General features: G+C 47.3%; 1 protein-coding gene across 1 annotated transcript in view; it reads right to left on the bottom strand.

Annotated features, from left to right (window-relative positions):
• The window catches only part of dvl2 (dishevelled segment polarity protein 2), an 82,179-nt gene extending 58,917 nt beyond the window's left edge, over positions 1–23,262 (bottom strand). Inside the window, exon 1 of the mRNA XM_063048680.1 lies at positions 23,032–23,262. Within this exon, the coding sequence (XP_062904750.1) occupies positions 23,032–23,192 (161 nt within the window). The 5' untranslated portion in view covers positions 23,193–23,262. The remainder of the gene's footprint in view (positions 1–23,031) is intronic.
• Between the last annotated feature and the right edge of the window lie 3,041 nt (positions 23,263–26,303).

The raw sequence follows: 26,303 nt of genomic DNA, 5'->3' as shown, positions 1-26,303 counted from the left end.
TATCTATTCAAATACTCATATCCAGTCCCTTAGCATACCTTCCAATAACTTTCCCACTATTGATGTCAGGCTCACAGGCCTATAATCTCCTGGTTTACTTTAGCAGAACACTAGCTATCCTCCAGTATATCACCTGCTGAAGGACAATTTAAGCAACAACTGCTAGAGCCCCTGCAATTTCTGCACTTGCCTCCCATGGTGTCAGAGCTCTGCCAGCCTCTGGGGATTTATTCATCCTAATTTGCCTCAAGATAGCAAACACTTCTTCCTCTGTAATCTGTATGGGGTCCATGACCTTGCTGCTGTTTTGCCTCACTTCGACAGACTCTGTCTGTCTCCTGAGTAAATAGATATACAAAAAGTCCACTTAAGACCTCTTCTGGCTCCATGCATATATTACCATCCTGATCTTCCAGTTTTGTCCCTTGCAATCTTTTTGTTCTTAACATATCTGTAGAATCCTTTAAGATTCAGCTTTGCCTTCTCTTAGCCCTCCTGATTTCTTTTTGACGTGTTCTCTTACATTTCTTATACTCCATAAGCATCTCATTTGTTTCTAGCTGCCTATACCTGCCATACACTTTTGTTTTCTCAATGAGGGCATCAATATCTCTGATAGGTCTCTGAGCTGAAGTGGTAACAATATTTCTCTTTCAACAAATGCTGCCAAACCTGCTGTGTGAGACCAGCTTTTAGTGTTTTAGTGTAGTCTATTGTACTTCCTCTGGAAGCAGAAGGAATTGGGCACATACGAAAGACTGATCAACTGGCTGGAGTGTTCACTGAGATCTTTAACCTTTTGCTTCGGCAGTCTGAGGTACCAACCTGCTTCAAGGCATTTTCAATTATACTAGTGCCTAACTAGTATGTGGTAATATACCTCGATGACAATCGTCCAGTAGCACTTACATCCACAGTGGTGAGGTGCTTCAAGTCACTTTTTATTGTCATTTCGACCATAACTGCTGGCAGAGTACACAGTAAAAATGAGACAACATTTTTCAGGATCATGGTGCTACAAAAACTACACTGAACTACGTAAAAAACAACACAAAACTACACTAGACTACAGACCTACCCAGGATTGCATAAAGTGCACAAAACAGTGCAGGCATTACAATAAATAATAAACAAGACAATATGCGCAGTAGAGGGCAGTAGGTTGGTGTCAGTCCAGGCTCTGGGTATTGAGGAGTTTGATGACTTGGGGGAAGAAACTGTTGCATAGTCTGGTTGTGAGAGCCCGAATACTTCGGTGCCTTTTGTCAGATGGCAGGAGAAAGAAGAGTTCATACGAGGGGTGCGTGGGATCCTTCATAATGCTGTTTGCCTTACGGACGCAACGTGTGGTGTAAATGTCTCTAATGGCGGGAAGAAAGACCCCGATGATCTTCACAGCTGACCTCACGATCCGCTGCAGGGTCTTGTGATCCGAGATGGTGCAATTTCTGAACCAGGCAGTGATGCAGCTGCTCAGGATGCTCTCAATACAACCTCTGTAGAATGTGGTGAGGATGGGGGGGTGGGGTATGGACATCTCTCAGCCTTCGCAGAAAGTAGATTCGCTGCTGGGCTTTCTATGGAGCTGGTGTTGAGGGACCAGGTGAGATTTTCTGCCAGGTGAACACCAAGAAATTTGGTGCTCTTAACGATCTCTACAGAGGAGTTGTCGATGTTCAGTGGAGAGTGGTCCTTCCGTGTCCTCCTGAAGTCAACAACCATCTCTTTTGTTTTGTTCACATTCAAAGACGGGTTATTGGCTCTGCACCAGTCCGTTAGCCGCTGAACCTCCTCTCTGTATGCTGACTCATCGTTCTTGCTGATGAGACCCACCACGGTCGTGTCATCGGCAAACTTGATGATGTGGTTCGAGCTGTGTGTTGCAGCAGTCGTGGGTCAGCAGAGTGAACAGCAGTGGACTGAGCACACAGCCCTGGGGGGGCCCCCCCATGCTCAGTGTGATGGCGTTGGGAGTTGATGCTTCCAGTCCGGACTGACTGAGGTCTCCCAGTTGGGAAGTCTAGGGTCCAGTTACGGAAGGAGGTGCTCAGGCCCAGTAGGCTCAGCTTTCTAATCAGTTTCTGAGGAATGATTGTGTTGAATGCTGAACCGAAGTCTATGAACAGCAAATACAAAATAATCTGCAGATGCTGTAAAAGATCAAAGCAACACTTTTAGTACGCTGGATGAACTCAGCAAATCGGGCAGCATCAGTCAGAAACGATGAGTCGACGTTTCGGGCCGGAACCCTTCATCAGGACTAAAGAATGAAAGATGGGGAAGGATTTGAAGAATGCTTGTAGCGTCAGTTGATAGACCAGTAATTTGAAAGACAAAGGGGTGGGGGAGGGGAAGCATTGACGTCATAGCCCTGAAAACAATGGGTGGTAAAAGGAGGAGGCGGAACCATGAGGGAGCTGGAGGAGGGGGTAGAGTTAAGTAGGGATAGAGGAGGGGAGGTGGAGAGAATTACCGGAAGTTGGAGAGACTACCTAGACGGTATATGAGGTGTTGCTCCTCCAACCTGAGTTTAGCCTCATCATGGCAGTAGAGGAGGCCATGTATGGACATATCTGAATGGGAATGGGAAGCAGAGTTGAAGTGGGTGGCTACTGGAAGATCCTGTCTGTTGTGGCGGACAGAGTGGAGGTGCTCGACGAAGCGGTCCCCCAATCTGCGTCGGGTTTCACCGATGTAGAGGAGGCCGCACCGGGAGCACCGGATGCAGTAGATGACCCCAACAGACTCACAAGTGAAGTGTTGTCTCACCTGGAAGGACTGTTTGGGACCCTGAATGGTCGCAAGAGATGATGCGTAGGGACAGGGACATTACGCTTACAGGGATAAGTGCCGGGTGGGAGATCAGTGGGGATGGATGAGTGGATAACGGAGTCACGGAGGGACCGATCCCTGCGGAAAGTGGAGAGGGGTGGAGAGGGAAAGATGTCCTTAGTGGTAGGGTCCTGTTGAAGGTGGCGGAAGTTGCAGAGGATAATGTGCTGGATCCGGAGGCTGGTGGGGTGGTAGGTAAGGACAAGGGGAACCCTGTCCCTGTTGTGGTTGCGGGAGGATGGGGTGAAGGCCGAAGTGCGGGAAATGGAGGAGATGCGGGTGAGGGCATCATTGATGACTGTAGAAGGGAAACCACGATCCTTGAAGAAGGACGACATTTGAGATGTCCTGGAGTGGAAAGCCCCAGCTCCCTCATGGTTCCGCATCCTTCTACCACTCATTGTTTTCAGGGCTATGATGTCAATGCTTCCCCTCCCCCACCCCTTTGTCTTTCAAATTACTGGTCTATCAACTGACGCTACAAGCATTCTTCAAATCCTTTCCCATCTTTCATTCTTCAGTCCTGACGAAGGATTCCGGCCCGAAATGTGGATTCATTGTTTCTGACTAATGCTGCCCGACCTGCTGAGTTCATCCAGCGTACTGAAAGTCTATGAACAGCATTCACACATATGTGTCTTTTTTGTCCAGGTGGGTTAGGGCCAGGTGGAGGGTGATGGCAATGGTGTCGTCTGTTGAACGGTCGGATGGTACGCAAACTGCAGGGGGTCCAGTGAGGGGGGCAGCAGGGTCTTGATGTGCCTCACGACGAGCCTCTCAAAACACTTCATAATGATGGATGTGAGTGCGATGGGACAGTAGTCGTTGAGGCAGGACACTGAACACTTCTTTGGCACAGAGACGATGGTGGCGGCCTTGAAGCACGTAGGAACGACGGCGCTGCTCAGGAAGATGTTGAAGATGTCAGTGAGAACCTCAGCTAGCTGGTCTGCACATCCTCTAAGCACTCTGCCAGGAATATTGTCTGGTCCAGCAGCTTTCCCTGGGTTGACTCTGCACAGGGTCCTCCTCACATCGGCCATGGTAAGACCTGGTCTTTTGGAGGAGGGGTGGTCTTCCTCACCACCATGTCATTTGGTGATGCAATATATCAACTCCTCCCTGGGAAGCCACTTGGACCTGCTCCAATTTGCCTACCAGCGCAATATGCCATCTTCACTCAACCCTGGAACATCTGGACAGCAAAGATGCACAAATCAGGATACTCTTCATCGATTACAGCTCGGTATTCAATACCATCATCCCCTCAAAACTAATCAATAAGCTTCAAGACTTTAGCCTCAATATCTCCTTGCGCAATTAGATCGTCGATTTCCTCACTCAGTCAGTTCGGATTGGCAACAACAGCTCCTCCATGATCTCCATCAACATAGGTGTACAAGGTTGTGTGCTCTACTCGCTTTACATTTATGACTGTATGGCTAAGCACAGCTCCACTGCCATATTCAAGTTTGCTGACAACACCACCGTCATAGGACAAATCAAAGGCAGTGGCGAATAAGCATATACGAGGGAGATTGAAACTCGGGCTGAGCGGTGCCATAACAACAATATTTCACTCAATAAGACAAAGGAGATGGTGATGGACTTCAGGAAGACTAAGCCTGCACTGCTCCCTGTTACTACTGATGGTGAGGATGTGGATGTGGTGAGGACCAAGAGTCCCTGGATGAAGGACTTGAGTAGAGCACCAACACGGAGGCTGTGTACAAGAAGGGCCAGAGTCGCCTCTACTTCCTGAGGAGACTGAGGTCCTTTGGAATAGGCAGGGCTCTCCTTCACACATTCTACTAGTCTGTTGCCGCCAGTACAATCTTCTATGTGGTGGTGTGCTGGGGCAATGACTTCTACATGGACAATGCCAACAGACTCAAAAAACTTATTAGAAGGCTGGCTCTGTAATAGGAGTCAAACCGGACACATAAGAGACTGTGATAGAACAAATGACCCTACGGAAAATCCTGGCAATTCTGGACAATGTTTCTCACACTCTACATGCTGCCTTGGCTGAACAGAGGAGCACTTTTAGTGACAGACTAAGACAACTACCCTACTCCAAAGAGCGTTATAGGAGGTCATTCTTACCCTCTGCCATTAGGCTCTATAATGAGTCAACCTATAGCCGGGAAAGTGATGACCCCCTTCTGTTAGACTATTTGAGGCAACTTGTATCTATCTAACAAGACAAAGGAGCCAATTTATTGAATTCAGGAGGAGGAAACTAAGGTCCACGAGCCAGTCCTCATTGGAGGATCAGAGGTGGGGAGAGTCAGCAACTTTAATTTTCTCAGTTATTATTTCTGAGGGCCTGCCCTGGGTCCAGTATCTGTGCAATTACAAAACAACCATGGCAGTGCCTCTCCTTCCTTAGAAGTTTATGAAGATTTGGTATTACGTATAAAACTTTGACAAGCTTCTTATGTAGTGGAGTGTATATTGACTGGGTGCATCACAGCCTGGTATGGAAACACCAATGCCCTTGAACAGAAAATCCTACAAGTAGTAGTGGATACAGCCCAGTCATTCATGGGTAAAGCCCTCCCCACCATTGAGTACACCTACATGAAGCATTGTTGCAGGAAAGAAGTATCCATCATCAGGGACCCCCACCACTTAGGTCATGCTCTCTTGTTGCTGCTGCCACTTTTCATCTCCTGTTCTTGATATTTATTGCTTATTTATTATTATTATTTCCTTTTTGTATTTGCAGTTTGTCTTTTGCACACTGGTTGATTCCCAAGTTGGTGCGGTCTTTCATGGATTCTAATATGGTTACTATTTTATTATGGATTTACTGAGTCAAGAAAATTAATCTCAGGGTTGTAGATGGTGACAGACATGTATTCTGTTAATAAATTTATTTTGAACTCTAAATATGTGACAAGACTACACTAATATCAATACTGTTATCCTTTCCTGCCTCCCAGCACCCTTCAAAAAACTGCCATTGGTACCACAAACCTCCTCAGTAAACAGTTCCTTCTGAGCAACTTTAGATTCCTTCTGCAAACCACATACGCAGAGTAGCCACTTTACTCTGTACACCTGCTCATTAGTACAAATATTTAATCAGCCAACCATCAGCAAGTCAATGCGTAGAGCACACAGACGTGGTCGAGCGATTTAGCTATTGTTCAGACCGAACATCAGAATGGGGAAGAACTGTAATCTAAGTGACTTTGACCATGGAACAATTGTTGGTGCGAGACAGGGTGGCTTGAGCATCTCAGAAACTGTTGATCTCTTGGGATTTTCATGAACAGTCTCTAGTGTTTACAGAGAATAGTCCAAAAAACAAAAAAAATCAGTGAGCAACAATTCTGTTAAAGTATGCCTTGTTAATAAGAGCGGTTAGAGGAGAATGGCTAGTTTGGTTCAAGCTGACAGGAAGGCGACAGTAACTCAAAGAACCACATGTTACAACAGTGAGGTACAGAAGAGCATCTCAGAATACACAGGTTGAACCTTGAAGTGGATGGGCTATAGCAGCAGAAGACCACGAACCTACACCCAGTGGCCATTTTATTAGGGTACAAGAGTTACCTAATAAACTGGCCACTGAGTTTATACAGTATATAGATGCTGCCCTATGCTCTGTTCTGCCTGGTTCCTCAGATACAACCTGCCCTTTACATACCTGTGTCAGGTTACACAGATCACCTGAACACTCAGTCCCTTATTCTAAAGCTAGCAGCTTCCCAACAACAGATGTCAGGTTAACCAACAGCTATTAAGTCATTGGACTAGGAACTCACAAGCTAGAGAAGATAACTAAAAGAAATTTAATTAATTCTGTAAGAGAATAACAAACTGTGAAATTACCCAACCATAACCGATGGTCCACCTGGCTTTTACTAATGTTCTTCGAGAGAAGGAAAGCTTTACTCCACATTACTCCAGATCCACAAAAAAGCTTAACTGCACTCAGAAAGGGCCAAGCAACCACTGCAAGGACAAACAGGGGTAAGATATCGATGCAGTATAGGACTCTTGGCCTCTTCACTCATCCTCACTGCTCAATAAAATCGTGGGTGGCCTATGAGCTCAGAGCCGTTTCCTTGCATGGGGCGGCACACTAACATAGCAGTTAGCACAATGCTTTACAGCACTAGTGATCATCGATGGGGATGTGATTCCTGTAAGGAGTCTTAATGTTCTCCCTGTGAACATGTGGGTTTCCTCCAGATTCTCCAGTTTCCCCTCTCATTTGAAAGGCTAGGGTTAGGGTTAGCAAGTTGTGGGCATGTTGGTGCCAGGAAAATGGCAACATTTCTGGGCTGCCCACAGTACATTGTCAGACTGCATTAGTCTTTGACACAAACGTCGCATTTAACAGCATGTTTCGATGTACGTGACAAATAAAGCTAATCTTTAATCTTTGCACTAACTCGATTCCCTTAATCTGTTTCTCACATACACTCAGCAAGTGAGCTGCCACACGACTTTTGATTAGAGAATTCAAGATTACATGGGAAAGATTCCTTCCTGAATGGTGGGGACAACTGAAGCCAGCAGTTCTGCACAATCACATTACACCCCAGTAGAATTTTGTTTCTTGAGGTAAATGTGCTACATTCATTTCTTATAATACAGGCAACCCCTTGTATTACAGAGGGGTTTATGCTCCAAATCATAATTTTCCAGAATGCAAATCCATATCACATGTGCATGCAGCAAGAAATGCAAGTTAAAAAATTGCATTAACTTAAATTTTCACTTAAATTTCATAAGAGCAAATTGTTATTCTGATCCCAGAACTATTTTGGTAGTGAGTTACAAATTCCTCATGACGAATTTCAGTAACGATCTGGGTTGCCTATATTAGAGGAAGTAGGGCAGTGAAAAACAAAAATCTTCCAGGTTCCTTTGTTTAGAAAACCACACAGTCCTGGACATTTACCACTTTTCATTACAATTGTTCCCCATCCTTCATTCAATCTTTTTAACCTAGTGGCATCCTTCAGATCCAAAACATTTATTTGATATGTGTGCCACCTCCTGACTTTCATTACAACACCATGTGCTATTTCAATGTCACCAAAGACTGGCATATTTCTACAGATGTACTGTGGAGAGCGCTCTGACTGGTTCTATCACCATCTGGTGTGGAAGGGCCAAGGCACAGGATCGGGAAAAAAAAGAGGGTTGTAAACTCAGCCAGCTCCGTGATGGGCACGAGCCTCTTTACCAGAGGACTTCCTCAAAAATGCAGCATTCATCATTATGGCCCCCCACCACCCAGGCCATGCCCCCTTCTCATTATCGCAGAGGTGGTACAGGAGACTAAAGACACACACTTGATGTGGGAGGAAAAGCTTCTTTCCATCCACCATCAGATATTTAAATGGACAATGAATCCTTGACCACGACCTCTTGTTGCACGATTCTATATGTATTTATAATTTAGAACACATTTTATATATTATACTGTACTGCAGCCACATAAAACAAATGTCAGTGATAATAAATCTGATTCTAATTCAGCAGTTCTCACTTTGTACCTGACCGTACTTGCAACAACAGTTGTAAGACGTACTTGCACTGATTCTGAATTTCATTTCACACCTATTACCACTCTCGTCACCTTGCGGGCTCTGAAGAATAAAGGATTGGATAAATCACTACTGCTGCTGCAGTCTTCAGTCCCTACCTATACTCGGGGAGTAAAGGTACAGCCAGGTGATCAGACTTTCTAAAGTGTGGATGTGGAACAATTCCAAGCGAGATTGGAGGTGACATCAGATGCATTTCAACTCTGACAGAGCTTGCAGGCCATTACTTCCTACAAAGCTACACCCAACATTATGATTGGCAGCGATGCTTCACTACCAGGTGAGTTCAACACTTTTTATGCTTGCTTTGAAAGGGAGAATAAAACTACAGCTATGAGGATCCCTGAAGCATCTGATGACCCTGTGATCTCTGTCTCAGTAATTTTTTTTTCTGTATTATCATGTATTGTATTACCACTGTAAGGTTAAGAAATTTCATGACATATGCTGGCGATATTAAACCTGATTCTGAAATCAGGTAATCACAGTGTACCAGATGAAGACCAACACTCAACCTGGGGTTCATCTGCTCAACTACTTTCTGCACAGCAGAACGAATACAAGATTTACCAGCTCAACATTGAAAGTAAGGATGTGTTTCTTTGCAGCCCTAATGGTGCAGAATGGGTAAGGTGCTCTGGGGCCATTAATTGGAGCGTACAACCAACAGTGAATCGACGGAAGTAAAGGCTATGTTCCAATTTGTGGAAGGACTCACAGCTCCCACTGAAAAGAGTCGTGGTCTATTGATCAAATCATTGAACTAACGAGCTGCTCAATTCTCAAACTTCAATCAGCCCCAGTTAATCTGCTGGGCAAAAGGAATGTAAAGGGTTGACACAAAGGAGATAGCCACGCTCTATCCATCTTCCCCTCCCCCCCAAATAACTCAGTAGACTCAGTTTAATACACACAAAGCTCAGAGATTCAGACATTAACACTGTCACATTTTTCAATTAATCCAATGAATTGCCAAGTAGTATGTGAAAGTCCCTTACCATGATTATAAACACAAGATTCTGCAGATGCTGAAAATCCAGAGCACACAAATACATACGCCCATACTAAAATGCTGGGCGTCTATGGAGGAAAAAAAAAGTCGAGACATTTTGCTGGAAAGCTGGCATTTGATAGATGAGGGGGTATAAACATACCATGACTACTTTTCTCAGTTACTTACTGATAGAAGCGTCAATACAGTCATTCCAAACTTGAACTGTAACAGCAAGAGCATTTTCAGCAGTATAGCCTTTGGTTAACATTCTAACCAGGATGAGACTAAAATCTAATACGTATTATAACAAAGTACTGCAAGACCATAAGATATAGGAGCAGAAGTAGGTGATCTGGCCCATCCAGTCTGTTCCACCATTCTATCATGGGCTGATCTAATTCTTCCAGTCATCCCCACTCCTCTGCCTTCTCCTCATACCCTTTGATGCCCTGGCTAATCAAGATCCTATCCATCTCTGCCTTAAATACACCCAAGGACTTGGCCTCCACAGCCACTCGTGGCACCAAATTCCACAGATTTATCACCTTCTGACTGAAGTAATTTTCCCGCATTACTGTTCTAAATGGACGTCCTTCAATCCTGAAGTCGTGCCCTCTTGTCCTAGACTCCCCTACCTTGGGAAATAACTTTGCCACATCTAATCTGTTCAGGCCTTTTAACATCTGGAATGGTTCTATGAGATTCTGCCTCATTCTCCTGAACTCCAGGGAATACAGCCCAAGAGCTGCCAGACATTCCTCATATGGTAACCCTTTTATTCCTGAAATCATTCTTGTGAATCTTCTCTGAACCGTCTCTAGTGTCAGGATATCCTTTCTAAAATAAGGAGCTCAAAACCGCACACAACACTCCAAGTGTGGTCTCATCAGTGCCTTATAGAGCCTCAACATCACATCCCTGCTCTTATATTCTATACCTCTAGAAACGAATACCAACATTGCATTCACCTTCTGCACCACTGACTCAACCTGGAGGTTAAGCTTTTAGGGTATCCTGCATCAGGACTCCCAAGTCCCCTTGCAGGGCTGCATTTTAAATTCTCTCTCCATCTAAGTAATAGTCTGCCCATTTAATTCTTCCACCAAAGTGCACGATTATACACTTTCCAACATTGTATTTCATTTGCCGCTTCTTTGCCCTAAACTATCCAAGTCTCTCTGCAGGCTCTGTTTCCTCAACACTACCTGCTCCTCCACCTATCTTTGTATCATCGGCAAATTTAGCCACATACCCATTAATCCCATAGTCCAAATCATTGACATACATCATAAAAAGCATCATTCCCAACACTGACCCCCATGGAACTCCACTGGTAACTGGCAGCCAGCCAGAACAGGATCCCTTTTTTCCCCTACTGTTTTCTGCTATCTGCCAATGCTCCACCCATGCTAGTAACTTCCCTGTAATTCCACGGGCTCTTATGTTGCTAAGCAGCCTCATGTGCGGCACCTTGTCAAAGGTCTTCTGAAAATCCACGTACACTACATCTACTGCATCTCCTTTGTCCACCCTGCTTGTAATTTCCTCAAAAAACTGCAGTATGGGTCTACTGCTATGCAAGACCAGGTTGCAGTATTAGTGACTGCACACTGAAAAAACATTACAGTGCAATAATACTAATAGCTACAGACACTCTGTAGTGTCCATATTGTACTTGGATGAGGAAATAGACGGGGGGGGGCTATGGAGGTCTGTGGTCTGAGTGCAGCGTGATGGGACTAGGCAGAATAAAAGCTTGGCATAGATTAGATGGCTGAAGGGCCTGTTTCTGTGCTGCCATGCTCTACAGCTCTATAATGCACGCAGTACACAGTTTCAACACATCCCCCTCCTTTCATACCCTGGTCTAAGCACTGAAACTGGCCCTTCCATCCAACTCATTCATGCCAACCAAGAAACTCACCTAAGCTGGTCCCGCTTGCCACAAGTTTGTTAGTCAGTAACGATAATGTCATGTTCTGATTTTAAACTTAGAAAGATGTTCGGAAGCTTACCTCTGATTCCAACATGAAACTTATTGGTAAAACACACAAAATGCTGGAGGAGCTCAGCAGGTCAGGCAGCATCCATGGAGAGGAATAAACAGTCACTGTTTCAGTACTGAAAGGTCTAGGCCTGAAACAGCAACTGCCTGACACATCCTGCCTGACCTGCTGAATTTCTCCAGCATGCAGTGTGTTTTACTCTGGATTTCCAGCATCTTGAGTTTATGGAAGCTCATGGGTTAAGCAAAGTGACATCAATGATCAACTAGTACTCCATACACTTTTCAGAAACTTGCACTCCATACAGTTGCAGACTGAAATTCTCTCGCACAAAGATTGTATCAAAGACAGATTTTAGATCACCTGGGGAGATTAGCCAAAAATAATTGTGCAACAAATCCAGATAATATGGGTGTGATACACATTCTGATTTTAGGCAGAGGTGGAGAAATTTTTGATAAGCAAGGTACAAAAAGTTACCACATGCAGACAGAGCACCTAGCAGAGGCCACAGCAGGTCCACATTTCACTCATTACTACCTGCCCAATAGTACATGTAGATAAATAGTCACAGATCACTGCAGAACAGAAACAGGCCCTTTGGCCCATCTAGTCCATGTCGTCTTTTATTGTGGCAAGTCCCATCATGTATATCTCAACTATATCCTTCCCATCCATGTACTTATCCAAACTTCTCTTAAATGTTGCAATCAAACCCATATCCACCACTTCTACTGGCAGCTCTTTCCACACTCTCACCACCCTCTGAGTGAAGTTCCCCTTAAATATTTCACCTTTCACCATTAACCCACGACTCACCCAACCTCAGTGGCAAAAGCCTATCTTTTACTCTAACAAACTTCCACTCATTTCCTATGCTCCATGAAATAAAGTCCTAATTTATTAAACCTTTTCTTATAACTCAGATCCTTAAATCCCAGCAACATCCTTCAAAACTTCCTCTGTACTTCCAATCTTATGGATCTCTCTCCTATAGAAATGGTTCACCAGCAGGAAGCCTGCCCCACTCAGAACAAAACCCTAGGATTCTTCCCTCCTGGAGGCAGCTGAGGCTCAGTGGGCAGCACCCTTGCCCTAGAGAACTATCATTGTCTCCAAATAGTTTAGACAGAGCTCGACAAGACATCAACAACTGGGAACTCAAACAAAATCTATGGCTCTTAAAATTTCAGACTTTTATCCAGAATGTTCAAATCTGAAGTTCATTTCTCTCTCAAGAACCAAGCAACCTCTTGAAAAAACAACCTGGTTCAGTATTGATGCCACCGCCACAGCAGGATATTTGGTCATGAGTAGCACACAAAAAACGTTGGAGGAACTCAGCAGGTCAGGCAGCATCTATAGAGGGAAATAAACGGCCAACTTTTCAGGCCTAACTTGCTAAGTTCCACTAGACTTTGTATTGCTAGGCACATTTCCTTGCACTGAAGAGCAAACAAAAACTATCTTTTTCCATTGGTGGTCTTTATCTGTTTTTGCTCTAACTATCCCATACACTCTGCCCCACTTCTGGCTTCTGCCACCTTCCCTTTCCAGTCCTGATGGAGGTCTGGGCCCAAAATGTCAACTGTAGTCGCGGAGGCAGATACAATAGAGGCATTTAGGAGGCTCTTAGAATATGCAGAGAATGGAAGAAATATGGATGTAATTTAGACATAAGAATTAGCTAAACTACACATTTAATTACTCAGTTTAAACACTGGAGATCATGCAGAACCAGAACCGGAGTGAAGGGATCCAGGATAAGGAAATGGTTTTTAAAAAAAAGCAAAGATAGTGTGCAACTAGACTGTCAGGAAGGACAGGCAGATGATAGAACAGAACTGTAGCCAGCAGGGCGAGTATTAGTGCATTAGGATGGAGAATCAAAAAGGGTTGCAAATATAGTACTCAAAGTGTAATATTTCAACACAGATATCTATAAGAAATAAGGTGGATCTTTCTGCACTATTACAGATTGTTAGGTATGATGTTATGGCCATCACTAAATTCTAGTTGAAGGATGGTTGTATTTGGGAGCTGAATGTCCAATGTTACACGTTGTATTGGAGGGACAGGACAGAGAGGGTGGTTTGGCTCTGCAGGTAAAGAATGGCATCAAATCAATGGAAAGATGTGACATAGGATTGAAAGATGTTGAATCCTTGCAGGTTGAATTAGAAACTGCAAAAGGACCCTGATGGCAGTCATATACAGGCCTCCCAAAAGTAGCTGGGATGTTGACGATGGGATGATGTCAAAAGGGCAATGTTATGATAATCATGGGAGGTTTCAACATGCAGGTCAATTGGGGAAAATCAGACTGGTCATGGATCTCAAGAGTGAATTTGTTGAATGCCTACAAGATGGCTTTTTAGAGCAGTTTGTCATTGAGCCTACCTGGGGATCAGCTATACTGGATTGGGTGTTATGTAACGAACCGGAGGCGATTAGGGAGCTTAAGGTTAAGGAAACCTTAGGGGACTGAAATTTGATTGGGAGAAAGTAAAGTCTGATGTAGCAGTAAGGAAATCACAGAGGTATGAGAGAGGAGTTGGCTAAAGTAAATTGGAAGGAGATGCTGGCAGGGATGACAGCAAAGCTTGAGTTTCTGGGGAAAATGAGGAAGGTGCAGGATTGATGTATTACAAAAACCAAAGAAATACTCAAATGGCAAAATAGTACAACTGTGGCTGACAAAGGAAGTCAAAGCTAATGTAAAAGCAAAAGAGAGAGCATTCACCTAAGCAAAAATTACCAGAAAAAGAGGATTGGGAAGCTTTTAAAAACAGAAAGCAATTAAAAGAATCATTGGGAGTGAAGACACTAAATATGAAAGCAAGCTAGCAAACAAATATTAAGGTAAATAGAAAAAGGTTTTTCAAGTATATAAAAAATAAAAGTGGATATAGGACCGCAAGAAAATGAGGCCAGAGAAATAATAACAAGGGACCAGGAGATGGCAGATGAACTAAATGAGTATTTTGCATCAGTCTTCACTGTGGAAGACACTAGCAGTATGGCAGATGTTGAAGGGTGTCAGGGAAAAGAAGTGAATGCAGTTACTATTGAAAGGTAGAAGGTGTTCAAAAAACTGAAAGACCTAAGAATACACAAGTCACCCAGACCAGATGAACTACACCCAAGGGTTCTGAAAGAGGTAGCAATAGAGATTGTGAAGGCATTAGTAATGATCTTTCAAGAATCACTAGACCCTGGCATGGTTCTAGAGGACTGAAAAATTGCAAATGTCACTCCACTGTTTAAGAAAGGAGGAAGGCAGATGAAAGGAAATTATAGACCAGCTAGCCTGATCTCAGTGGTTGGGAAGATGTTGGATTTAATTGTTAAGGACAAGATTTTGAAGTACTTGGTGACACAGGACAAGATAGGACAAAGTCAGCATGGCTTCCTTAAGGGAAAATCTTGTCTGACAAACCTGTTGGAATTCTTTAAGTAGATTACAAGTAGGATAGATAAAGGGGATGCAGTGAATGTTGTATATTTGGACTTTCAGAAGGCTTTTGACAAGGTGCCACATGAGGCTGCTTACGAAGTTAAGAACTCATGGCATTACAGGAAATTTACTAACATGGTTAGAGCAGTGGCTGATTGGTCGGAGACAGTGAATGGGAATAAAACAGCCCTTTTCTAGTTGGCTCCAATGATGTGGTGTTCTGCAGAGGTCGGTGTTGGGACTACTTCTGTTTATCAGTGATTTAGATGATGGAATAGATAGCTTTGTTGCTGTAGGGGACTGATGAGGCCAATCCGGGCCCTGAAGGCTCGCCCACATGTGAGACACAGGTGGGTGGGTGCTGTCGTGGCAGTGGATGCTGCTCAGGCCTTGCGCACAGCACGCTTTCGTTGCACCTGACCTCAGCTGCACGGGCTTCTGTGGTGATCTTGCTGCGCCAAGCTGGACGGTCGAGGGCAAGCGTCTCCCACGTGTTGATGTCGACACCCAGGCCTTTGAGGGACGCTTTGAGGCAGTCTTTGTAACGTTTCTTCTGCCCCCCGACTGAGCGCTTGCCCTGACACAGTTCTCCGTACAGCAGCTGCTTAGGCAATCGGCTGTCTGGCATTCTGACCACATGTCCAGCCCACCTGGCTTGGGCTTTCAGCAGGAGGGTGTAGACGCTGCAGAGCCCAGCTCGTTTCAGGATTTCCGTGTCGGAGACTTTGTCCTGCCATCTGATGTGGAGGAGTCTGCGGAGACAGCTCAGGTGAAAATGGTTGAGCTGTTTGGCGTGTCTGCTGTAGACAGTCCAGGTCTCGCTGGCGTAAAGGAGGGTGGTAAGGACCACTGCACAGTGGACCTTCAGCTTGGTGGTAAGGCTGAGTTCTCTCCGCTCCCAGACATTCTCACGGAGTCTCCCAAAGGCGGCGCTGGCTTTGGCAATCCTGTTGTTGACCTCAGCGTCTATGTTCACTGCGCGAGAGAGTATGCTGCCCAGGTAGGTGAAGTTGTCGGCTGCCTGGAGGTTCTGGCCCTTCACCGTGATGCGCGGCTCCTGGTATGGCTTTCCTGGGGCAGGCTGGTACATAACTTCGGTCTTTTTGGTGCTGATAGTGAGACCGAAGTTGTCGCAGGCTTGTGAGAAGCAGTCCATTTCACGCTGCATCTCCTGCTCTATGCTGGCGTTGAGTGCGCAGTCATCAGCAAACAACAAGTCTCTGATGACAGTCTCTCGCACCTTTGTAACTGCCTGCAGGCGCCTAAGGTTGAACAACCTGCCGTCAGTCCTGTATCTGACGTGGATTCCTTCTTCGTAGTTATGGAAGGCATCTGTCAGCATGGCAGAGAATACCATACTGAACAGAGTCGGGGCAAGAACGCAGCCTTGTTTGACACCATTTGTCACTGGGAAGGCCTCCAACTGGTCACCATCATTCAGAACTTTCACCATCATACCGTCATGGAACTGCTGGATGATTGTGATGAACTTGCTGGGGCAGCCGAACTTCTCCATGATCTTCCACAAGCCTTCTCTGCTGACCGTATCGAAAGCCTTGGTTAGATCGACAAAGGTCACGAAGAGGTCGCTGTGTTGCTCCTGGCATTTTTCCTGGAGTTGGCGCGCAGCAAAAATCATGTCCGCGGTCCCACGTTCAGCACGGAAGTCGCACTGGCTTTCTGGGAGCAGACCTTGCTCAAGATGTTGGAGAAGGCGGTTGAGCAGGACACGGGCCAGAATCTTCCCTGCAATGGACAAGAGGGAGATGTCTCGGTGGTTGTCGCAAGACTGGTGGTTGCCTTTCCTCTTGTAGATGTGGACTATGCTGGTATCTTTCAGCTGTTGGGGGACCTGTCCCTTTTTCCACATGGACTGGAAGAGTACAGTCAGCTTTTGCATCATGACAGGGCCTTCTGCTTTGTATACCTCAGCAGGGATTGCATCGGGTCCTGGCGCTTTGCCACGGGAGAGTTGCTTCACTACCTTCCTGACTTCATCTACTGTGGGGAGGGTGTCGAGGTTCTTGTTGATCTCTACCTGGGGCAGGCGGGCAATGGCCTCGTCGTTGATGTCGGCAGGGCAGTTAAGGACGTTGTTAAAGTGCTCAGCCCACCGATCCAGAATCTGCTTCTTCTCCGTCAGCAGCTGCGTCTCATCTGCGTTGAGGAGGGGTGAGCAGCCGGAGGACTGGGGTCCGTATACAGCCTTAAGCGCATCGTAGAAGCGCTTTATGTCGTGGCTGTCTGCACAGCCCTGGATTTTATCGGCCTTCTTGCTGAACCAGCTGTCCTGCATCTCGCGAAGTTTTTTCTGCACCTTTCTCCTTGCGTTGGTAAAGGCATCTTTCTTGGCTAGCGACGTGGGGTCGTTCTGATGCGCTCTGTAATGTTGATGTTTCTCCGTTAGTAGTGCCTGTATTTCTTCATCATTCTCATCAAACCAGTCTTGGTTTCTTCGGGTTGCTGGTCCAAGATGTTCCAGGGCGGTAGTGTAGACAGTGTCTCTGAAGGCCGTCCACTGTTCCTCAACGCTGGTCCCGTCATCCTGTGGTGTGTATGGCAGTCCGCCTTCAAGGTCATCGATGAATTCTTCTGCAACCCTGTGCTTTGCAGCTTGGAGACATTCAACCTCTTTGCAGTCTTCTGCCCTTGGGGTCTTCTCATGGGCAGAATGCGAAGCCTGAACTTGGACACAATGAGGCAGTGGTCGGTCCAGCAGTCGGCACCACACATGGCTCTCGTCACTCTGACATCCATCCTGTCCCTCTTCCTGGTGATGATGTAGTCAATCAGATGCCAGTGCTTCGAGCGCGGGTGCATCCATGACGTCTTCTTATGGGTGGGTAGGCGGAACAGGGTGTTGGTGATGACAAGATCGTGTGTGGCACACGTTTTGAGGAGTAGAAGGCCGTTGCTGTTACACTTGTCAGTGCCGTGTCTTCCAATGATCCCTTCCCAGGTTTGGTAGTCTGTCCCTACTCTGGCATTGAAGTCCCTGAGAACGATGAGCTTCTCTGACTGTGGGATTGCTGAGATGAGGGCGTCGAGTTCTTCATAGAACTTGTCTTTAATGTCATCTGGGTTGGTCATGGTGGGAGCATAGGCACTAATCAGCGTAGCACTCTTCTTGTTTGCAAGTGGGAGCTGAAGTGTCATCAGGCGGTTGTTGATGCTCTCTGGGTGCTTGGTGAGTTTACGGGCGAGGTTAGAATTGATGGTAAATCCCACGTCTGCTTCTCGTCGTTCAGCACTGCTGCGACCGCTCCAGAAGAACGTGTATCCACCACTACGTTCTGTCAGCTGGCCCTTGTCTGCTAGGGGCGTTTCACTGAGAGCTGCTATGTCCACGTTGTAGCAAGCTAGCTCTTTTGCAACCAGTGCAGTTCTTCTCTCTGGTCTGTCTGCCTTGACGTTATCTCGCAGAGTTCTCACGTTCCATGTACCAAGGTTGAGCACCATCACTTTCTTCCGCATTGGGTTTGAAGTCATGACTTGCGCTTGACTTGGATTAAAGTGAGGGAGAGTTGAGCAGGTCGTCAGCCTCACTCTCTCGTCCCGGCCTATCTGGACCCAGTGGCAAGACATAGTCGAGACAGCTGGAGATAGGTCAGGATGCAGTGGATGGCCAGCAGTGTTCTGTGTGTCTCACTCTGCCCTCTTAGCGCTCCACAACGCATTGCTGAGAATCGCCTTTCTGCCCGTTGAACCAGTGATGGTTTCTTCCGCGCAGTCCGCCGAATCCAGGCTTCACACGCTAGGTAGACAAGCCCTGAGTGTTGTGGGTCTACGGCAGTTCTTGCAGCGTGCTCGCAAGCCTCCCTACCCATTGTTGGACATCCTCATCCACCTTTGCAGCCGTTGGGAGATGTCTCCTCTTCCGCCTGCTCCGCCGTTGGGATGATCACCTAGTGGTGTGGTAATGACACCACCCCCTCACTTGTTTTCGCCCGCTAGCTGCTCCACCTTCGCTGGGTCCTGCAGCTGCTCCCGACCGTACCAGGCGGCGGCGGTCGCGACGAGCGGCAGGCCAGCTCCAGCATTTAGTGTGTTGCTGCTCTGGATTTCCAGCATCTGCAGAATCTCATGTTTAAAACAGACTTCATCAGTTTGCTTTCCCAAATGTCTGTTGACCCACTATGGAAAGACACTATCAGTTACTCTATCTGCCATAGTACGGCCAAGCTCTGGTCTGTAACATAGTCACAGCTACACTGCTAATATCTCAGTTGAGCACAGCAGAAACACTGATTCTTTGCCAACTGGTACTGGGCTGTCTTCATTGTAGAGGAAGTGGATAAATCTATTAAATGCAGGCAGGCTACAACATGCACTTGATTATAACACCTCACATTCACCTCTGGGACTGGACTCATTCGGAGTTCAGAACAAAGGTACAAAATATCACTAGCTCTGAACTGCAAAGAGATTTCATCCAGTGCCAATCAAACGGTGCAGTCTAACAGCAAAGTTAGTAAATGGTTCAGTCCAGTTGCAGTTAAACCAGCAGGAACTGGTGGGGAAATGTAAACATTAGCCTCGTGCACTTAGGGATACTTCCTGCAAATCAGGCTGAACAGCTTTCTGTTACATGGTAGAGGAACCCAGACTTGCACCCAGCGGTTCATCAAAGGAACCACCCCCTCAAACAACAGTCAGACTCCCACCTACACCCAGCGGGGAGAGAGATACTGTTCACCCACACCTGACAGAGACATGGAGACAGAGACTCACATTCACCATAACCCGGTGGGAGACTGAGATCCCTCGCTCACACCCAGTGGGAGGTGGGGGGGAGAGAGACCCCTCGCCCACGCCCAGCGGGGGGACAGAGAGACCCTTCGCCCACACTCAGCGGGGGGGGCAGAGAGACCCCTCACTCACGCCCAGCGGGGGAACAGAGTGACCCCTCGCCCACGCCCAGTGGGGGGGGAGAGCAGAAAGACCCCTCTCCCACGCCCAGCAGGGGGGGGGAACAGAGTGACCCCTCTCCCACGCCCAACGGGGGGGGGGGGGGAGAGACAGAGTGACCCCTCGTCCACACTCAGCGTGGGGTGGGGGGGGAGAGAGTGACCCCTCACCCACACCCAGTGGGGGGAACAGAGAGACCCCTCTCACCAGCCAGGGAGGGAAGAGAGAGACCCTGCACTCACACTAGGTGGGGGTGGTAACGGAAAGGAGACATAGATCCCAAGTGGGGGCAGAAGTGTGGGAACTCTCACTGACACCCAGTGGGGAGGGGGGGATGCAGAGAGTCCCCTCACCCACATCCAGTGGGAGGGTCAGGGAGACCCTCACTCATACCCAGTAAGGGGACAGATGGAACTAATCTTCAGCTGGCAGGGACACAGACAGGTCCCCACCTACATCTTTTCGGAGACAAAAGAGAACACCTCCCCATCTTCACCCGGCTGTCCGACAGAGAGACCCTCACCCCTGCAGCTAACTCATATTATAGTTGGGCTGTCCAGCTCACTCCACCACTCAAGCAGGAACTTCTATACTGCCCACCATTTCACACAGACTTTGCGTTTCAATCCCTTGAAATCTGTTCTTAAACTCAGTTCATACTCCAAGACACAAACACGCAAACTACAGGAAAGCAAAATATGATCGGGAATATGCCAATGGTGCAATTATCCTGATGTAGGACTTTGACCCATAATATTGACAATCCCTTCCCCCATCCCCACAACCACTTTTCTACCCACTCAGCTCCTCCAGCAGTTCCTTTGCTGCTGACAATTGTGCAGACCAATGCAACAATTCCCCCTGCCCTTCCCCACAAACCCCAACTGAGCAAAATGTGTCTGAAAGCCGAGACCCGAGGAGGAAACAGGGAAGTGGGTGATTTCCTGTCAGACCCCAGAACATAAAGCTGCTGCTCCAACAGTACAAGGGAGAGTCAATAATCAATGGAAGGATGCTGAGGTGGGGGATGGGGGCTATTCACAAAGTCACCCAGTCAGTTACACTCTTGGGCCCTCAATCCAGGTCACTGAAGCCTGCTAGCCAATACAAAACCCCACAGGATTCCTCCGCCTCCCCCCTCCCTTTCCAAGGCACTTAGTGAAAAGGAAAGAAGCAAGCAGAAATTTCTGCTGCCATTTCTCAGATTTGGCCCTGTGGTCAGACACTGAAGCGCCTCTGGGGAGGCAAGTTTGAAGAAAGGGAAAGCGGGTAAACTAAGGAATTCACCACTTGGAGTAGTGAGGGCAGGAGGGGGGTGAAAATAGTAGGGGTAGAGAGAGAGACAGAGCAAAAACACAAAGCTTGGAGACAAAACAGATCCCGAGCCAGAATCCCAGACAGAAAGCCAGAAATTCAGATTCCAAGGAAAAGTTACAAGAGAAACCGGAATGTTACTTGTCAGCAAGATAGAAAAACTACAGTTGGAACCCAGGACACACAACTTCAGCTCACATCAGACCTGAAACAATCTCCACAGGGGTAGAGTGGGACTCAACAGCATTCTGTTTTTTTTAATCTTTTGGAGGGGTTTGTTGGGAGGGAGGTTTAAGTGGATCCAGCCTGAAAAAGATATTTCACTCTGAGTTTAAATATTTGCAGATTTATGAGAGCTGTTGAGAGCATGAAACCGGGCCACACCAGGCTGGGAATGGGAAAGCTCATTCCCCAAAATGGGCAAGAGAGGGCTGTGGAGGTGACATATCGGTTCACTATTGCCCCAGATTCCTGGATACAGTGAACAGCTTGTGTTTGCTTTTCAGATCATCCAAAACACAAGTCTGCTAGGTATTAATTAGGAAAATAGCATCTTACAGAGAAAGTGCAGTGCAAGCAGACAAATAAAATACAAGGGCCAAGTTGATGGAGACTGGGAGATGATTGGGGATGGGGTAAGGGCAGTGGTGGGAGTGGGGGTCTGTGAGCAGGCAGAGGACGATGATCGGGAACCAGGAGGGTGACAGTAAGGCTTCTTGATACAAGCCAGGAAACAGAACCAATGCAAACTGAAAACTTCTCTTTAAAATCCCAATGGGTCAGCAGGAGGGAACCCAAACCAGAACAGTGGAGGTAGTGAGAGATGGGGATAAGCGCAGACAGGAGACAGTGGGTCGGGTAGAAAGGGGGGAGGACCAATGGGGGGGGGTGAGGACACCAAGAAAAGGAGAAAGTGCGTGGGTGTCTGTGAGTGGCTTGGAGGGATGGAGGGATGGAGGGAAGGAAAGGAGCTTCTTGAGCTATTTGGTTCTGATGTTGTCTTGCCGCTGCTACAGGTGTTGTTCTACTGACCACAGTGGGAATGCTATGCTGGGGCCAGAATGTGCGTCGACACCTGTGGACTGCTCCAGAAGAGCCCTCAGGCCTGTTGACCATTGGCGCAAACAACACACTTCACTCTATGCTCTGACATACACGTGACAAATAAATGAATGGGAACTCTGAGTGTATCCGATAAGGGAGATAGCCAGCTGACGAGGAAGTGGAGAAATGGGTGGGCCAGAAGGAGAGGGCTTGGGGAGGTGGGGGGGAGTAGGCCAGGGGCAGGAGGGTGATTTCAGCCGGGAACTGGAGGTAGACAGGCAGAACTCCAAATGGTGGGGAGAGAGACCAGTCAGGTTGGGCACTGGAACTAGACTGTGGATGCTGAGTTATGGAATTACACACTATCTGCCGGAGGGACAGGCAGTCAAGCAAAATCTTGTGGTGGGAGAACTATCAACATTCTGGGTCGAGACCCTGCAAGTTTGGCACCTCTCCCCCAGCCCTCACCTACACCACACCCACACATGCTACACCCTCAACAGCCCCTCCCTAGGTGCTCCCTTCGATCCCACTCACTCGCCGCCCACTCCAATCCCACTTCATCATCCCTCACTGCCCCCTCCAGTCCCACTCCCTCAAAATCCTCACTTCACTGCCCCTCCAGTCCCACTCCCTTATTCCTCCTCCCTCGCTGTCTCCTTCAGCCCACTCCATCATCCCTCACTGCCTCCTCCAGTCCCACTCCCTCAAAGTCCTTCCCTCACTGTCTTCTCCAGTCCCACTCCCTCAACCCACAGTATCCCCTCGTCCCACTCCCTCATTCCTCCTTCAGTCCCACTCCATCGTCCCTCATTGCCCCCTCCAGTCCCACTCCCTCATTCCTTGTCCCTTCGAGCATTCCCTCACACCCTCCCCTACCCCACCCCCAGCCCCGCTCCCTACCCGAAGTCCTGGTCCATGGATTTGAAGAAGAATTTGTAGTTGGGCTTGTTGAGCACCAGCTTGAAGTCGGCCAGCGTGACCCTGTCGGCGGGCAGCTGCAGCTTCACCAGGTACGGAGTCTCCTCCTCGTCCATGTGGTAGATGATCTTGGTCTCGGCCATGACGGCAAGCGGCCCGAAATCGCGCTCCAGCTGCTCCTGCGGCGGGCGGGCGTTCCGGCTCGGGCTCGAGTGCGACCACCCCCCCTCCTCCTCCTCCTCCTCCTCCTCCTCCTCCTCCTCCCCTCCCCCCCCCGCCGGCCGCCGCCTGACGTCACCACGCTCCACGTCCTCCGACAGAAAGAGGGGCGCGTGGCGTCATCGCGCACCACGTACACAGCTTGCGGCTTCTCTATGACGTCACGGGAATTCCTGAATATCAAATGAGGGCCGAGCATCCAAGTCTATGCGGCGGGGCGGAGTTGTTTCCCTTGCGCGTACACCAAACCGTGCGTTGTTCCAACTCATTTTAGTTTAAGGTGTTGAAAATGAAGCTGTGAACAAGAAGATTTCCAACAACAGCAAATTGACAAAAGATAAGTTATTCCAATGCTTAAAGAAGAATGTGGACTACAAATCACAAACAAAAGAAAATCTGTAGATGCTGTAAATCAAAGCAATACACAAAATGCAGGAGGAACTCAGCAGGACAGGCAGCATCCATGGAAAAGAGTACAGCTGAAGTTTCTTCTCCCCCCCCTTCCCCCACCTTTTACTCCTCATCTTTTTCCTCCAGCCGTGATGAAGGGTCTCGGCCGGAAAAGTCGACTGTACTCTTTTCCATAGAATCTGCCTGGCCTGTGGAGTTCTTTTTGTGTGTGTTATGTGGACAGTCAATATCATTTTCCCAGGGTCGAAACGTCTAATACTAGAGGTTAAATTGTTAAATTGGAGATGCGCGAGGCGCTTTATTTTTAAAGAGAGAGTTGTGGGTGTGTGGAATCAGCTGCCAAGAGCGGTAGAGGAAAACAAGGATGTTGAAAGGGACTTAGAGCAGTACAGTACAGGAGCATACACTTCGACCTGCCTGGACCACATTTCGGGAAATGTGATCACTTGCCTGCTCTCCTCACTGCAGACAGGCAGAGGCTAAAGAGCAAGGCCCCAGAGGTGGTTGAGGGAGGCAGAGGACCAGCTATAGGATTGCTTTGAGTCAGTGTGGTCAAGGAGGCATGGGCTCCAAGGGAACATTGCTTTGTGGATCCAGAACTGGCTTGCCCACAGAAGGCAAAGAGTGGTTGTAGATGGGTCATAGTCTGCATGGAGGTTGGTGACCAGTGGTGTGCCTCAGGGATCTGTTCTGGGAACACCTTCTCTTTGTGATTTTTATATGACCTGGATGAGGAAGTGGAGGGATGGGTTAGTAAGTTTGCTGATGGCACAAAGGTTGGGGGTATTGTGGATAGTGTGGAGGGCTGTCAGAGGTTACAGCGGGATATCAGTAGATTGCAAAGCTGGGCTGAGAAGTGGTAGATGCAGTTCAACCCAGATAAGTGTGAGGTGGTTCATTTTGTTAGGTCAAATATGATGGCAGAATACAGTATTGACAAGTGCATCCCCAGAAAATCATCCAGAGGCTTCCCTAGCTGGATGAACCATCAGCTCCGCAATAAGCCAGATCAGAGGCATTCATCTCTGGCGACCAAGGGGTTCAGGTACAATCTCCAGAAAGCCTTCTCACGTACTAAGTGGCAATTCTGGACAAAACTTGAATCGCTGAGGGATGCTCGACAGGTGTGGCAGGGTTTGAATGGTGTTACCTCTTATAAAGAGAAACCAAGTGACAAAAGTGACGACTGGGCTTTACTCCCGATGAGCTCAATAACATCTGTGCTTGATTTGAACGTCAAAACATGGAGGAGCCAACACCAACTCCCAGAGCCACCGGTGACCCTGTGATTCCAGTAGCAGCATCCTTAAAGAGGATGAATCCATGGCATGCATCTACCTTCCTGGCCGAGTACTAAAGACCTGTGGTGATCAGCTGGATGCAGTATTCACTGTATCTATAATCTCCACAAAACAACCAATCTCATGAGCAATGCCAGTGAGAGGAAACCCAATTATGAGCATGCGAAGAATGAGGGGGTTGGACAATGTTTAGGTGGGCATTCAGTTACTGTTTAGGTTCTGGCTCCTGCTCTGGACTTTCCACTGAGAGGTAGCTGCCTCCTTGTTCTCCACCGATTTTCCTCAGAATGTTACATAATGACCTGAGATTACCTCACTTTGTTTTAAATCTCCAGTAAAAGTGTTGGTCCACATCCACCATATGACAACTGGCTAACACCATGTCCAACAGAAGGCACATCTGGCAGTGGCACATTCCCATGGTGTTGCTACTGGCAGGTAACTCTGTTGTGGAGCAAACGTCAGCTGTGTGATAGACATAGCAGAATGATACCCATGTGGAGGGTGGTGACCATGGTGTTCTGGGACCCTGGTTGTTGCGATTTTTATAAATGACTTGGATGAGGAAGTGAAAGGTGGGTTAGTAAGTTTGCAGATGAGATGAAAGTTGGGGTGTTGTGGATAGTGTAGAAGGTTGTCACAGGTTACAATAGGACATTGACAGGATTCAGAGCTGGGCTGAGAAGTGGCAGATGGAGTTCAACTCAAAATGTGAAGTGATTCATTTGGAAGGTCAAATGTGAAGGCAGAGTAGCGGAGTTAATGGCAGAGTTCTTAGCAGCATGGAGGAACAGAGGGATCTTCAGGTCCTCGTCCATTGATCTTCAAAGGTGTCACACAAGTTCATAGGGTGGTTAATAAAGGTGTATGGTGTGTTGGTCTTCATTAGTTCAAAAGCCATGAGGTAGTGTTGCAGCTCTATAAAATTCTGGTTAGGCCACACTGGGAGTGTTCTGTTCTGATCTGATCACCTCCTCCTCACTAGAGGAAGGATGTAGAAACTTTAGAGACAGTGCAGAGGAGATTTACCAGGATGCTGCCTGGATTAGAGAGCATGTCTTATGAGGAAAAGTTGAGCTGGGACTTTTTGTCTTTGGAGAGAAGGGGGTTGACAGTTGACTTGATAGAGGTGTACAAGATGATAAGATCAAGTGGACAGAGAGAGACTTTTTCTCAGAGTGGAAATAGATAATGCAAAGCTAGAGATGCTTGGCAGGACACACTGGGTGAACCAGAATCAGAAATAGCTTTAATATCACTGGCACTGGCATGAAATTTGTTGTTTAGCAGCAACAGAACAGTGGAATACATAATAATAACTAT

This window comes from Mobula hypostoma, chromosome 5, assembly GCF_963921235.1.
Source record: "Mobula hypostoma chromosome 5, sMobHyp1.1, whole genome shotgun sequence".
NCBI lineage: Eukaryota > Metazoa > Chordata > Chondrichthyes > Myliobatiformes > Myliobatidae > Mobula > Mobula hypostoma.
Note: the sequence above shows the minus strand (reverse complement) of the source record. Positions and strands in the feature narration are given on the sequence as shown.